A 14,328-nucleotide genomic window follows, 5' to 3' on the forward strand; every position below is an offset into this window, starting at 1 on the left:
CTGTCCTCTTTAAAGAGTCCCAAAAGGGATGCAAGGTGGTATCTACAAACGCCTTCAAGATTCTCTGGTGTGATCTGATCTGAGCATGTCAGAATGTCATCGGGTACTTCATCCTATGGTTTTCTAGCGACAAGGTGCATCAGGTTTACAGCCGAGGTTCCCAAACAGATCTCAGCACTCTTAGTGTCTCAGTAATTTTGCCTATCGCCCCATAATTCCCAAAACGTGCCACAATGCCAAAGGTACTGCAGCAACCTCACAAGAGCCTGCAGCGTTCAGTCTGGGAACCAGAATCTACTGTATTGCCACAATCCATTAAGGAAGTTGCCTGATCAAAAATGAGGTAAAGTCATTCTCTAACTTTCATTTTTGATAAATCCATGCTGACTTCATAATTCCTTATCTGATACCTGGAAGCCACAAGGTCTAATGGAACATGGCAAATTGAGGCTGAACCCCAGCATGATTGACTGGCTGTTTGACTGGTAACCACGGTGTAATTACCTGACTCCCCTCCTTGATCTTGAGGATCTGCCTTAAGGAGGAGATCCCCAACTTGGTTTCTCAGTTCCTTCAAAATCAGTAGACGCCATGGCCGGAGATGGGTTTATCCAGCTTCAGGGTGGCCCTTCTTGGAACCAGAAGGTCTGCTAACAGCTACTGATGCCCTCATTACCTCCAAATTGGTACTATTAGTGCATAATGCAGCAGCTGCATGCTCAGGAGGGCAAGGTGATCAAGTTTAAGCAGTTTGGTAGACTATTCTGAGTGATTCCTTTGGGCTGACTGATTTGTTCCTTGCTTTGAAAGACTTTGTTGGAGCAGAAATATGCCTAAAATGCTCTATTAAAATGAGAAACTGCTACCTGAAGTTTGTCACCCATCCTTCTAAAGTTGATAAAGAGTTCTACTTATTTCTCATCTTATTTTCAGTGTCTCCAATTCAAGACACGCCTATGCTGCCCCCTTCCCTTATGTTGCTGAACACAGCCCATGAATACCTTGGAAGGAGATCCTGGTGCTGTAACTCAGATGGAGCTCTGCTTAAATTTTACGTGAGTAGAAATGTCAATTTCTTTTAGTATTGATCGCTTTTGATCTCATCCTTGATATAATGAGGTAATTGTCTTGCATCTTGCATTGTTCAAAAAATGTAAGCTGATCTCTCCCCCTGTTTACAGGTGCTTGACATCCAACCTTTTCTGAATATCTTTAGAAAAATCCAATATAAATAAAAAAGAATTCTTCTGCTGAATTAATCTCATATTGAGACCATAGGAAATGACATTCCTTAAGATTCTATTCCATTGGTTTGTAGGATATTCCAACTCTTTTTCCCAAGTTCTTGCAAATTACCAGTATGTCTTTCAATGATATTGCTTGGTTTTCTATAAAAATAGTTTGCTTAGAAAAACCTGTAGAACATTTTCCTTCAAAGTTTTCTTTTGTATTTCATATGAACATTACTCTTCCTAAAATCTGTTTTGACCTAAAATCAGTCATTCTAACATTGCGTAATCCCAAAGTTCTCAGCACTTTAATATCCCAGTCTAGGGGAAAGGAGGAAATTACAGTAAGAAAAATGAAGACGTTTGCCTCAACTGCAGTTTAGGTTCTTCATTTGTCTGCTTAATTTCTCTTTCTTCTCTTTACTACCTCACCAATATTTACTAGGTTTTAAAGTATATAAATGCAATACCACATGGTAAATTTCTTATATGTGCAATTTCTTCTGTAAATGTTTTGAATTTCTATTGATTCCTCTTTACTTAATTAAAAAAATATTTCATTTCTCTGCTCAGACGATAACTCTTGGTATCTTGTTTGCATTTCTTTGATATAGCTGTTATGCTATTCTGCCTTAGTCTCTAGTTTGTCATATTTATCCTCCATGAATAAGTCCATAATTTATGGAAGATGTTAGATTTTTCTATACTTGTCAATTCACTGTCTGTATTGTGCCTCTTGTTGCTCATTTTTAATGAAAAAGGAACAGTTTAAAATTCATGTTCATTAATTTTCATAAGTTTTCATAAATTCAGAATATTATGTTGTTAAGAGTAATTATTATGTTTCATAGTTTCCTTAATGGTTATATGTAATATAACATTAAAAAAGTATTTGAAATATTATTTCATAAACTCAATTAAAATGATAATTTTTTTCAGAACAATCAAAACAAGTATTGTAAAGGTCCTTTTAAATTATTTGTAAAACCGTATTTAAAAATAATTTGGAAGTCTCAAGTAACGATATTTATACTTGAGTATCCTCTTGTAATAGCAGCATATTGAGTTCAGTAATTAAAGTCAGTAAAAGAAAATATCATGACAGTTAATGAGGTCTGTTTTTGCCAATCTGAATACCTAATTTTGCTTTCCCACAAAGCAAAAAAAGATACGTCAAGAATGCATACTTTTGATATAAATCACCACTATTTGTTCAGTTTATATATTATCGTTGTAAAAAATTAGATTTATAGAACCTGTGATAAATTACAGAGTTTAAAATTTAAGTCAGTAAATCTCAAACTTGTAAAGAAAGCATAAAATACAAAGGAGTGTTACAAAGAAATTGATTAAGTACTTGATAAGAAATATAGTAGAATAAAAGTCTGTTAATCTATTTGCTGCTGGATCTTTTTCTTATGGAAAAAGATGATAAAATTTGTAATCCACCAGGTTTATTCAGCTTCAGGCTATCCCTGAGGGATAATCTGCTGCTGTGTTCTCTGTCTCAGATTATCTTTGTCTGATAAAATCTAACAGATTACCTCTTGTATAATTGGTTGAATAGTGATGGTACCAGTGTTTGAGAATACTCCCCACTTGGCTGGACCCTGCAAGTCAAAAGGAATCCCAGATAACGTGGCCAGGCAGTGCCCAGTCACAGCCCTCCTGAGCAGAACGGCCATGGCAACGGTGGGAGCTCTGCCTGGGAATCGGTCTGGATTCAGCTCCCTTATTGCCATATTTAACCTGAGTTCATAACTGGGCTTGGTCAGAATCAGTTTCAGAATTTCTCCATGAAGGCTTTTGTCTCCTGGAGTATCTGCTCCACAAGGTAGATCGGGATAAAAAAAACAAAAAAAATTGTTCTCCTTTCCCCATCTTGGCCTTTGCTTCCCATTTGCACCCCTCACTGTGGCTATGTGTGCTGCATATTTGTTAAAGCAGCCCACCTTCCTGAACACCCAAACAAGATCTTTGCTTACCCTTAACTGTACGTTCTTTAACCTAAACATCTTTTTCTGTTCTAGGTGCGGGTTCTGCAAAAAGAGCTTTTAGCTTCCACCACAGAAGACACCCACCCTTATAAAGAAGAGCTGGAGACGGCCCTGGAGCAGTGTTTTTATTGCCTGTATGGCTTCCCAAGCAAAAAGAGCAAAGCCCGGTATTTGGAAGAGCATTCTACTCAGCAGGTGAGGCTGTCTGGTGCTCAGGAGCAGAGAGGCCTCTTGGCCAGAGATCCCTCCAGCATTTATGACACTGCCATGGGCAAAGCTTATGTCCTTTTTTCTGACAGTGGTCAGCCACAGGTTTCTACGACACCTGCCTGATGCCCATCTTTTTTCCTAAATTGTGTCTCAAAATGTAACCAAAAAGGTTTAATCACAAATAGTGAAAAGAAAGCTAATGATATTGTCAATAAAATTAAGCTTAAAGCAGCTCTGTCTGTTCAGGACTCTGAAAGATCATTGCACAGTAATTCCTCAGAATCCTACAAGGTAAGAAATCATATAGGTTATGAAATCCAACTGTCAACCTGGCGCTCAGTGCAGGAATCCAAAGTGATCTACTCTCAACAGATGCTTGTCCAGGCTTTGCTGAAATGAATGGAAGAAGGAGGAGCCTCTTGGGTAATTTTCACTTCATGCATTAGTTTGATCAATGCATATTTAAAATCTCTTTCTTTCCAAGGTGGAATTGATCTGGGAAGATTCCCTATTCATGTTTGAATATTTTAAGCCCAAGACCCTTCCTGAGTTTGACAGCTATAAAACCAGCACTGTCTCTGCTGACCTAGCCAACCTTCTGAAGAAGATGGCCACGATTGTCCCTCAAACAGATAAGCCTATGCTGAGATTGGAAGAAGTGTCGAGTTACATTGAAGGGACCTTGAGCAAGGTACGAATTACTTTGCTTCTGGGAATGCTTCATAGGAGTCACAAGTGCTTTATTTTCAGACTTCAGAAGAGAGCTGGCTGGAGCTATTGCATGAGAAAGACAGAAAAGCTTTGGGTGCAGAGAGAAATGGCTCTCCTTTTCGTGCACTTACAGTAAGCAGGTCCTACAAAGAAAGAGATTAAACTCTGATCACTGCTGGTGCTGCTGGGTTAATGAAATGTCTGCAAGTCAACAAAGAAGCTCAGAGAGCATCAATTAAACCCTGAGCTCAGAGATTCACTTCTGTTGGGTCCAACTCAGTTTAAGTATCCTTGTTAGAAACCTGCATAGTCTTGCTTTAAGAAAGCCAACATTGCCCCATTATCCATCTGATTTTACAGCTTCTGAGATTCAGTTGGAATCCACTTCTGTTATCTGTTATCCCATGTCCTGCATTCTGATTTTTTTCTCTTAAGATGCAGTTTAGGGTGTTTGAAGTATGTTAATTTATGTCATCTTAGCTGCCTTTTCTCAAGGCTAAATATACCCAGCTCAATTAATTTCTTTTGGTTTTCTATCTTCAGATCATTGTTGTTATTATTCTTAGTACATATTTCAATTTCATAGAATTATAGGATGTAAAGATTGGAAGGGATCTTGATTCAATCCAGCCCCCTTGCATTATCCCTGGCATTCAACTTCTGTTTAAGGGCCCCTCCATCACCTGAGAAAGTCTATTCCATTGTTAAGCATGTTTGACAATCCAAAATCTGCCTTCTTATAATTGAGCCCCCTTGTTTAGTCATCTGTTTGTTTATTCTATGCAACCAATTTCAACAAATTGATTAAAAGTGGTTGAGGTCATGTTAATGACTCGGCTGATGGCTTTCCGAAAACTAGCTAAAACAGCTTTTCTGGAGACCATTTTGGGAATGCCATTCCTATTTCTACAGTGGATTATTAATGCAATATTGTCTTGGATTTAGTATGATTTTATTGGTGTAAACTGCCAAGAGCTCATGAAGATTATACAAGCGTTTAAGGACAGAAATGCCCACTGATGCACTGGAGGTTTCAGTCAACCCTTAAACAACAGTTGCCTGTTCACTTTCTCTTCTTTTGGCCGTTTCTGGCCCTCCAGATACCTTTTGTGAATATCTTTGCCTTTGCTAGTCTCCTGAAGGCCAGCCTGGATCCTAGGAGAGTTTTCCCAACTGCTCAGCAGTCTGGACAGCTCTCCCCACCAAGCTTCCCCGATCCCTGAACCAAGCCCAGGGGTGCCTGATGTGGTGTTTCTCTTTGTTGCCAGGTGCCAGCCCTCCCGGAGGGTGCCGACTTCTCTCCTCCAGTGGTGACCGAGCTATACTACCTCCTGGCTGACTACCACTTCAAGAATAAGGAACAGTCCAAGGCCATCAAGTTCTACATGCATGACATTTGCATCTGTCCAAACAGGTTAGGCTGACCATCTGCTCAGAGGGGAGCCTCTGCCTACTTGCAGGATGGTGTTTGCGTTGTCTTCCTTTAGCCCTACCCACAGTCTACATTCCATGAGCACCTGGACCTCCAGAAAATGGCTGCTGCAGCTGTTGTTGATCCTGGCGGCAGCAGCAGCTTCTCTCCTGGGCAAAGCCCTTCAGTGGGAAGCAGGTGATGCCGATACCACAGCAGGGAATAAGGGCTGCCTCCTCACCTCCTCCATTGTGGAGAGAGGCATCTCCTCTTTGCCTACATCTCCTCTTTGATCTGTTTTGCCCTTGAAATGAAAGGATCATGAAAATGCTTGATGTGAGCACAGGTCAAAATATGGATGGATGTTTACTGGCTTACTTTTACATCTGTTCAGTGTAACTGATGATATTTTGATACAATACATATCTTGTGTTAATTGAATTGCAGCCTTCCAAAATCAACCCCATTCCTATATTTTATCATTGAAACCATGGAAGATTTTCATGGTTCAGAAGATTCTTAGAGCCATCAGAGGATATTAAATTCATTTTTAAGAAAGTGAGCCAGGAAGAACATTCGTGTAGGACTCTGTGATTTGGGACTGATTTCCAAAACTGTAGGCTTGGGAAGTTCTTTCAGCTGCCTGAAAATGCTCCCAGAGCAGCTTTCAACTAGAAAGCTGATGATACCAGATGCTTTAATTTGGATCCTGGACTGAGCAGGAGGTTGGGTGTAAATTGCCCCTTTCAGCTCTTTTGATTCTACACAATATGTTTTTGTTTATAAAATTAGTACTTCAGTTGGATCTCCTTTCATTTTTAACTTCACAACAACAACCTTCTCAAGTTAATTGGACACTGAAACAAAACAGTTTATATTCCCTTTGCTGATAGAGAGCTTAGAATAGGAATTAGTTTAGATTCTCAAAGGGCTTAGTTCTCATAGGAAAATGGATATTATTAGTGTGGCATTAGAGACACAGATTTAAGCACTTTCATGTACAAGTTCAGGAAGTCAAGGTTTGGGAATGGATGACAAGACAGCTAAAAAGGATTTGGACAGCAAACAGCTAGTAAAGATGGACTGCTGGCTTTATTTATTTATTTATTGGTTCGATTTATTTATTGGCCCTTCTCTGGAGACTCAGGGCGGCTTGCAATGTGTTAAGCAATAGCCTTCATACTTTTGTATATACCTGCTTAGTAGGGCTTTTGGCCTTCCCTAAGTGGTGTTCTTTTTGTATACAAAGTCAGTTTATTGCCCGCACAATCCGGATCCTCATTTTACCTACCTCGGAAGGATGGAAGGCTGAGTCAACCTTGAGCCTGGTGAGATTTGAACTTGCAGTAATTGCAGGCATCTGGCAGCTAAGTGCTACTTAACAGCACTTTAGTCCGCTGCACCACCAAGGCTTTAATGAAGGAAAAGGAAGGGCTGGCAAAGCTGTGTTAAATTGGACTGTGTTTGCCCCACTCTGGCTTTGTTTGGCTCTATCTGAAGACAGAAGGGAAGTAACAACATTACTATTGTTGAGCACATTGTAAGCCGCCCTGAGTCTCCGGAGAAGGGCGGCATATAAATCAAATTAAAAAAAAAAAAAAAAAAAACTAAAGGACAATTGCAGACCAGCATGGAGGGCACATAGAGAGTTCCAGATGCTCAGGTCTTTTGCTAGAGGAAAGGTAGCAGACAACAGTTGCTAGCCAAACTGAAGAGAGGACTGTCATTAATCTGTGTGATACACACATACATAACCTCTAAAATTTGTAAGGTTTTTAAAAAAAAAGACTGGTGGGCACACAGATTAAGTTTGTATCATAATCTGGACCTCTATATACATGCTTAGGATTCCTCTGGGGCCAGAGGGAAAAAATAGTTTAAAAGCAAGCAATAGCAGGCTGTCTTGCCAACAGAGAAAGAAGAGATGCTCTACTATGGAAGGTCAGGCAATTGTATTGTATTGTATTGTATTGTAATTGTATGTTGCATTTACAAAGTTTAGCTGAAAAAGCAGCTACTGCTATATGTTATCAGAAGCTGGAATAAACCCCTGAAGGTTATTTGACTCCTCATTTGGTCCCTGAGTCTGTATGCCCACCCTCTGACAGTTCCCTTGAGAGGACCATGTTGAAAAGCCAAGTGCCTTGTGGGATCTCAATGGTCGGCCCTCCTGGGACTGGCTGTGTGTTCTCTTTCAGGTTTGACTCGTGGGCGGGCATGGCCCTGGCCCGGGCCAGCCGCATTCAGGATAAGCTGAACTCCAATGAACTGAAAAGCGATGGCCTCATCTGGAAGCAATCCACCCCAGTGCTGAGCTGCTTCAAACAAGCCCTTGAGATCGATGGCTCGAACCTCTCACTCTGGATAGAGTATGGCACCATTTCCTACGCTCTGCACTCGTTCGCCTCCCGGCAGCTGAAGCAGTGGAAATTGGAGCTGCCCTCAGAGGTGGTGCAGCAGGTGGGGATGGCTGTCATGGCACGAGGGGCTTGCCACCCTGCATGTGATTTGCTGCTGAGCCAGCTTCCTCTTTCAGATGGAAGAGCGGCGCAACGGCATGTTGGAAACGGCCAAGCACTGCTTCACTTCAGCTTCCTGCTGCGAGGGTGACGGAGACGAAGAGGAGTGGCTGATCCATTACATGCTGGGGAAGATTGCGGAGAAGCAGAAGCAGCCCCCTGGAGTCTACCTCTTTCACTACAAGCAGGCGGGTCACTTCTTGCATGAAGAAGCAGCACGGTACCCCAAGAAGATCCACTATCATAACCCCCCAGAGCTTGCCATGGAGGCCCTGGAGGTAAGGCAAGACCCAGACCCACCAGTCACCTACTGCTGACCCCTAGGTGGCCTGTGGTTCAGGTGAAGCCTCCAGCTGCTCTTCCTCTTTGGCCTTCAGTTGATCAGGGTCTTGCAAGTTGCATCAGCCCAATAGAGGAGGCTGGCCAAGTTTGAGCCTCTCTTCCCCTGGGGGCTGCAGCAGGCAAGGGGCTTGATGTCTATCCTGGACTGTGTCATCTTCAGAAAACTCTAAAACCTGGGATTTTGAGAAAGCCTGCATTCCTGTGCATCTCCCCAATCTGGTTCCTACTTTCAGCCCCTTCTAGTCCTAACTGGGGGTGAGGAAGGTTCAAGAGAAGCCTCTCTGCCGTTCTTGTAATTTAACGCTGAGCCCCTTTGGCTGGATGATTCCACTTTTTTAATATGTAATTCAATGCAACAGACATACCCAATACCCTTCTCCTACTTTGGTCACAACAACCAGCACCCACTTTGGCTGAGTGACAGCGATTGATTGGCCAAAAGTCACCCAGCCAGCTTTCACGCTAAAAGAAAGGATGGAATCCTATTTGGCAAAGAGAGTGAACTGGGTGGGACACAGCCACTTTGGGAAGAAGGTGCAGGTGCCCTTCTCAAAATCATCTGACTAATGTAATACAAGTAGTCCTCGCTTAACAACCATTTGTTCAATGGTTGTTCAAAGTTACGGCAGTGCTGAATAGTACTTAATACTTGGGTCTGAAGTTATAGCAACCCCCCACGCTCATGTAATCAAAACAGGCCACCCACACTACAACCACTGGGGCATTTCAATTCCCCTCCACCCTCTTATCTTCCCCCCACCCACCCCCATCTCAGCCTTTTCGGCCATCTTCTGCAACAGGGCATGGGTGGCACAGTAGTTATAATGCAGTACTGCAGGCTGCCTGCAGTTTGGCAGTTTGATTCTCACCAGCTCCAGGCAGAGTCACTGCCTTCCATCCTTCTGAGATCAGTAAAATGAGGACCCAGATTGTTGGGGGCAATTTACTGACTCTACAAACCGCTTAGAGAGGGCTGTAAAGCACTATATAAGTGCTATTGCTATGGGGCTGAAGTAGAAGCCCACAGCTTCAGCAGTCTCGGCCAGCCACACCAACCCTGGGCCTGTTTCAGTCCCAGCACCACCACCTCAGGCCCTATGACATAAGTAGCCACCCCAGCAAAAAGGTTAGCGATGTATACACTTGCCCTGCCCTGCCCTCTGCAGACCTTGCTGCACCCAGCTGTCCTTCACCATTTTCCTCCTGTTGCCCATGAGTTGTGCTCAGCCTGACCTCAGGCAAGGCAGCTGCTGGTTGTGCTCACACCATTTTCCAAATAGAATGGGATGGGATAGGATACTTTATTTGTCTCCAGTGCAGAAGCTGTTAGTGTACAGTAGATTGCAAAACAACAGAGTAATAATAGTTGTAATAATGATATCAGTAAGGGGGTAGTAGAGAAGATGAGAAGGATCATAATAATGCTACAATCATACAACATGGGTAAGTACATAGACATAAGACAGCACTCTGGGAATTAGGTGTTCAGCAGAGTGATGGCATGAGGAAAAAATTCCCTGTTTTTGTTTTAGCATGCAATGCCCTGTAGTGGCATGCCAAAGGGAGGAGTGGAAGCAGTTTATGTCCAGGATGTGAGGGGTCTATAGATATTTTCTCAGCCCACCTCCTGAGCCTCGTAATATACAGGTCCTCAATGGAAGGCAGATTGGTTGCACTTGTTCTTTCTGCAGTCCTGACTACTGGTATCAGTTGGTCTGTACCTGTCCTGTTTGATTGCTGTGCTAAACCAGTTATTGAGGTACAAAATGACAGACTTAATAATTCCTCTGTAGAACTGTATCAGCAGATCCTTGGGAAATCTGAGCTTTCTGAGTTGGCACAGGAAGAACATTCTTCGTTGTGCCTTTTAATGATGGTGTCCATTTCAAGTCCTGGGAGATTATAGAACCCAGAAACTTTAAGAATTCTACTATTCATACTGTGCATTCGAATATAGTAAAAGGTGATAGAGTAGGAGGGCTCCTCATCTCTACAGTTTGAAGAACAGGCACAACCTTGTTGCGATGTTCAGGAAGGGCTCAAGCTCTCTGAAGGCTTTCTGAAGCATCATGAGAAGGTGTGCACCATTTGAAGAGCAGCGCAAGGGCCCTCGAGAGAAGACCTAACACGGGCCAGGGCAACATGTTTCATCTTGCAACAGGACATCTTTTCTGTCTGTTGTAGTCTTGAGATACGTTTCTCCCCTCATCACTGCGGTGATGGGATTTTCTGTATCTCCCTCAATATCATCATCCTTCCCCTCTACGTGTGAGGTTCCCCATCACTGAGAATAGCCCTTTCCCAACTGAGAGGAAGAGGAAAGAAGCTGCCTTGAGCTGAATGAAAATCAAAGTCCACCTGAAGTCTAGTGGCTTTCCCAGCCACCTTGTAGGCAGGTACCTCTGCACAGCGTGGCAGATTGGTTGATTGAGACCTTTATACATTGGCTTTATTAGACTGCCTCTTCAAGAACAATAAGAACTCAACTGCCATGCTGGGCACCACAAAAGACATGAAAGGCCTCTTTGTCCAGCAACTTGAAGGGTTTCAACTGCCCTGAGAGGCCCAGTATGGTCCTACCAGATGGGCACTGCCAAGAAGGCTCACTCCAGATCCCTTTAGGGTGGATCTGGCTTGCCTTGCTTTTCATTCTCTCTTGTGTATGGATTTTCTCAGATGGCTGGATTCAAAGGAGAAACTTTTGCCACAGTGAGTTTCTTTCCGGTAGGTCTACTTTCGACTCCACGCATCAATCCTAAAACTGGTGGGAAAACATGACTCGGGAGCAGATGCTGAGCTGCTGGTTACTTTTATGAAGGAAGCTGCTGAGGGCCCCTTTGCCAGGGGAGAGGAAAAAAACACCCCCAAGCTCTCTGAAAAGTGAGTCTCTTTTGTTGCTGGCTACAGCCATAGGGGGGGAAATGGGCAGAGCTTTCTGGGGTGGGGTAGCAGTGGTGGTGCTAAAAGCAAACCTTTGAAGACATATTACGGCATTTGGACATTTTGAATTGCCCAGTTTATACTTTATACTGGAAAAGGATGGATGCTAAATGAAAAGCTCTGCTGAAATCTTCCCAGGCCTCTGGACAGCCGGCTTGACATAAGAAGAACCATCCTCTGTATCAGTAAAAGTCTCTCGGAACTTTGCTTTGCAGAGCTACCAACGGGGCATCTCCAAGAGACACACGCCGGGGGTCCCAAAATGAGGATCCAGGCAGCATGCCTGAGGCAGGGAATTATGGGAGGGAAGGGTGGAAGTCCCACCCAGTTCCCTGCTCCAAGTGCTGGGGCCCAGTCTTGAGACTTGGGTGTGTGGGGCAGGGCTGGGAGAGCAGGAGCAGGTCGTCTTCAGCTGTAAAAATCATGGCAGGAGGTGGGGGCAGTAGGGTGTAGCTGATCACTTGAAGCCATGCTGGATCAGAGATTCCTATTGGGACTTGATGAAAATTCCTCAGTGACCAGTGGATATGCTTCCTCTAAGTGCTGGAGATCCTTGCTAAGAGGCTACGGCTAAGCAATCAGGTTTCTGGCTATTCCTGGCTATTTTGTTCCCACAAAGACCAAAAAAATTCAAATACAACATTCCTTTTCTTTCTTTCTTTTTTTACATTTTAAGATGTATTGTTTGGAAAGTTGGTTTTGCTCTCTCACCCAGTTGTCACCCAGTAACACAAAGGGCTGTTCAAGTATCTTACAGAAATTCCTTGTGCTCTGTGCAGCTGGGCAAACAGCTGCTAAGCAGCAGCTGCCATCCTTATGCCCCTTTTCCAGTCTGGGTAAGTCAGGGTTTAGGTGATCCAGAGCTGGCAGAGTTTTGCAATTTTTATCAACGACAATCATCTCAGGGATGGTGCCAGTTTTGGTGCCAGATCTCAACCACGTAGAAAACCACAGAAAAGTTCCTTTACATTATTTTCAGACCACTTATTAAAATGGGTGCTGGTATTCCTTGAGAATTTAGAATTGGAAAATAACTTTTGCATAAAAACAAACGTGGAATAATTTACAGAGGAAAGTCTTCAAAAGTAACTCAGCAGAATGTAAATTACATATCACCAAAATAAACCAGACTGATTTTAATAAGCCAGTCTAAAAATAACTGGTGTAATTTTAACATGATTTATTAGGGCTGCAGTCTTTCAATACAGGCAGTCCTTGACTTAACAATTGTTCGTTTATAGACCATTTGAAGTTAACAGCACCGAAAAAAGTGACTTATTACCATTTTTCACACTTAGGACTGTTGCAACATCCCCACCGTCACATGATCAAAATTTGGATGCTTGGCAACCAGCATGTATTTATGATGGTTGCTGTGTGTCAGGTTCACGTGATCACCTTTGGGACATTCTGACAAGCAAAGTCAATGGGGAAGCAAGATTCACTTAACAACCGTGTCAGGGAATTGCGTAGCCGGTGTCCAAATAAAGTCATAGACACTGACATGAACTTATAGTTTTATATAAATATATTTACATCAAACAAGATAGTCAGGCAAACGAACATTGTCAACACAGCAGGAACATCATGAGGTAAATTAACCCAGTTAACCGCCGCTGCGTGTTCTGCCTCACTGCATAACCCTTCACTGCTCCAGCTACTAAATTTAAATATCTTAAACTATGTTACTAACTTAACAACTGCAGTGATTCACTTAACAACTGTGGCAAGAAAGGCCTAAACTGGAGCAAAATTCACTTAACTGTCTTGCTTAGCAACAGATACTTTGAGCTCAACTGTGGGCCTAAATTAAGGATTATCTGTATTCTGATTTCCGAAAAGTGCATTGAGTTACAAGTATGTAGCGCTTTCACTCAGTAGCCTCCTACGCAGACCTCCTGCAATGGCATCGGCAACATCACAAGTGTAGCTGCTGGGCATCTGTCACTATGCAATGTAGGATGTGCGGCTCCATCACCACAACCATTACATTCAATTAATTCTTAGGTGACTATAATCTGAGCCTGAATATGAGAGTTTTCAAAAAAAAAAAAAAAAAAAGCCAAAATTATGCGTTAGTTAGGAGGGCATCCAATCCTGAAAAAGCTGCCAGTCCTTGGTTGAGGGAAATAAAGAAGAAGGAAGTAGCTAATGGGTGGATTAACTGTGTGTGTGTTTGGGGGGGGGGGGGAACGAGGGCTATAAACATTTGGGCACATTTCCTGGGCAGAAGTCAGAAAGTGGGTGCGGGGCAGTCAGAGGGACCTGTGGGCAGCAGGAGGGAAGGGGAGTAGCCTTGTGGGATATGGAAGCAAGAGAAAGAGCATTAATAAGGGGCCTGCAAGAATCCAGACATTTGCATGGGGTTCTGTCACCTTGTCCAGCTGTGACGGTGGTCCTGCGCCAGGCACCCTGCCTCTCCAGAGTGCTTGCTCTCCCAGGAGCCATTGTGGGCCCTTCCGCTCTTCACGGTCTCATCCTCTTCTTCCCCCAGGGAAAAGCTTTGCATGGCAGATGAGGACTCGCATTCTTCTGCAGGAACTCTGCCAGGCCCCGGGACTTCCCTGCTCTCTTCCTCTGGTCCAGGTCTGACTTCCCCACCCTACACAGCCACTCCAGTTGACCACGATTACGTCAAATGTAAAAAAAGCCATCAGCAGGCAACACCGGATGGTACAGTCCCTGTTCTCAATACTGTCGGCACTTGGAGGTGCTGGACTCCTGGCGGGCGGGTGGGCTCAATTGGCAGCTTCCAGGAGGGCGAGGGGTCCAGGGTAACACGGGCAATATTGTTACTCATTAACCCCTTCAGTTTTCCACCCCCCCCCCTCTGGTCTAAACAATAGGAGGGTCTAGTTAATGCGTTTCCTGAGGTCCAAGGCTCTGGGCATTTCCCAGAGTCCCTTCAAAAATCCAAACTTCTGCCCATATCCTGAGTGCCCCACATGGGATTACTTCAACTCCCAGGA

The 14,328-nt window shown here is 43.5% G+C and overlaps 1 protein-coding gene across 10 annotated transcripts in view; it reads left to right on the top strand.

Annotated features, from left to right (window-relative positions):
- CABIN1 (calcineurin binding protein 1) overlaps window positions 1–14,328 on the top strand; it is a 90,927-nt gene that overhangs the window by 44,548 nt on the left and 32,051 nt on the right. For 7 of the 10 annotated variants that reach the window (XM_070951135.1, XM_070951137.1, XM_070951138.1 and 4 more), the window contains 8 exons: window positions 934–1,055; window positions 3,260–3,421; window positions 3,921–4,127; window positions 5,416–5,561; window positions 7,757–8,018; window positions 8,095–8,355; window positions 11,148–11,299; window positions 13,854–14,032. In XM_070951135.1, the coding sequence (XP_070807236.1) occupies window positions 934–1,055; window positions 3,260–3,421; window positions 3,921–4,127; window positions 5,416–5,561; window positions 7,757–8,018; window positions 8,095–8,355; window positions 11,148–11,299; window positions 13,854–14,032 (1,491 nt within the window). The remainder of the gene's footprint in view (window positions 1–933; window positions 1,056–3,259; window positions 3,422–3,920; window positions 4,128–5,415; window positions 5,562–7,756; window positions 8,019–8,094; window positions 8,356–11,147; window positions 11,300–13,853; window positions 14,033–14,328) is intronic. The other 3 variants (XM_070951139.1, XM_070951141.1, XM_070951142.1) reach the window with 2 other exon arrangements.

The sequence above is a fragment of the Pituophis catenifer genome, unplaced genomic scaffold (assembly GCF_029215685.1).
Source record: "Pituophis catenifer annectens isolate HBS135680 unplaced genomic scaffold, rPitCat1.0.hap2 SCAF_10, whole genome shotgun sequence".
Classification (NCBI taxonomy): Eukaryota; Metazoa; Chordata; class Lepidosauria; order Squamata; family Colubridae; genus Pituophis; species Pituophis catenifer.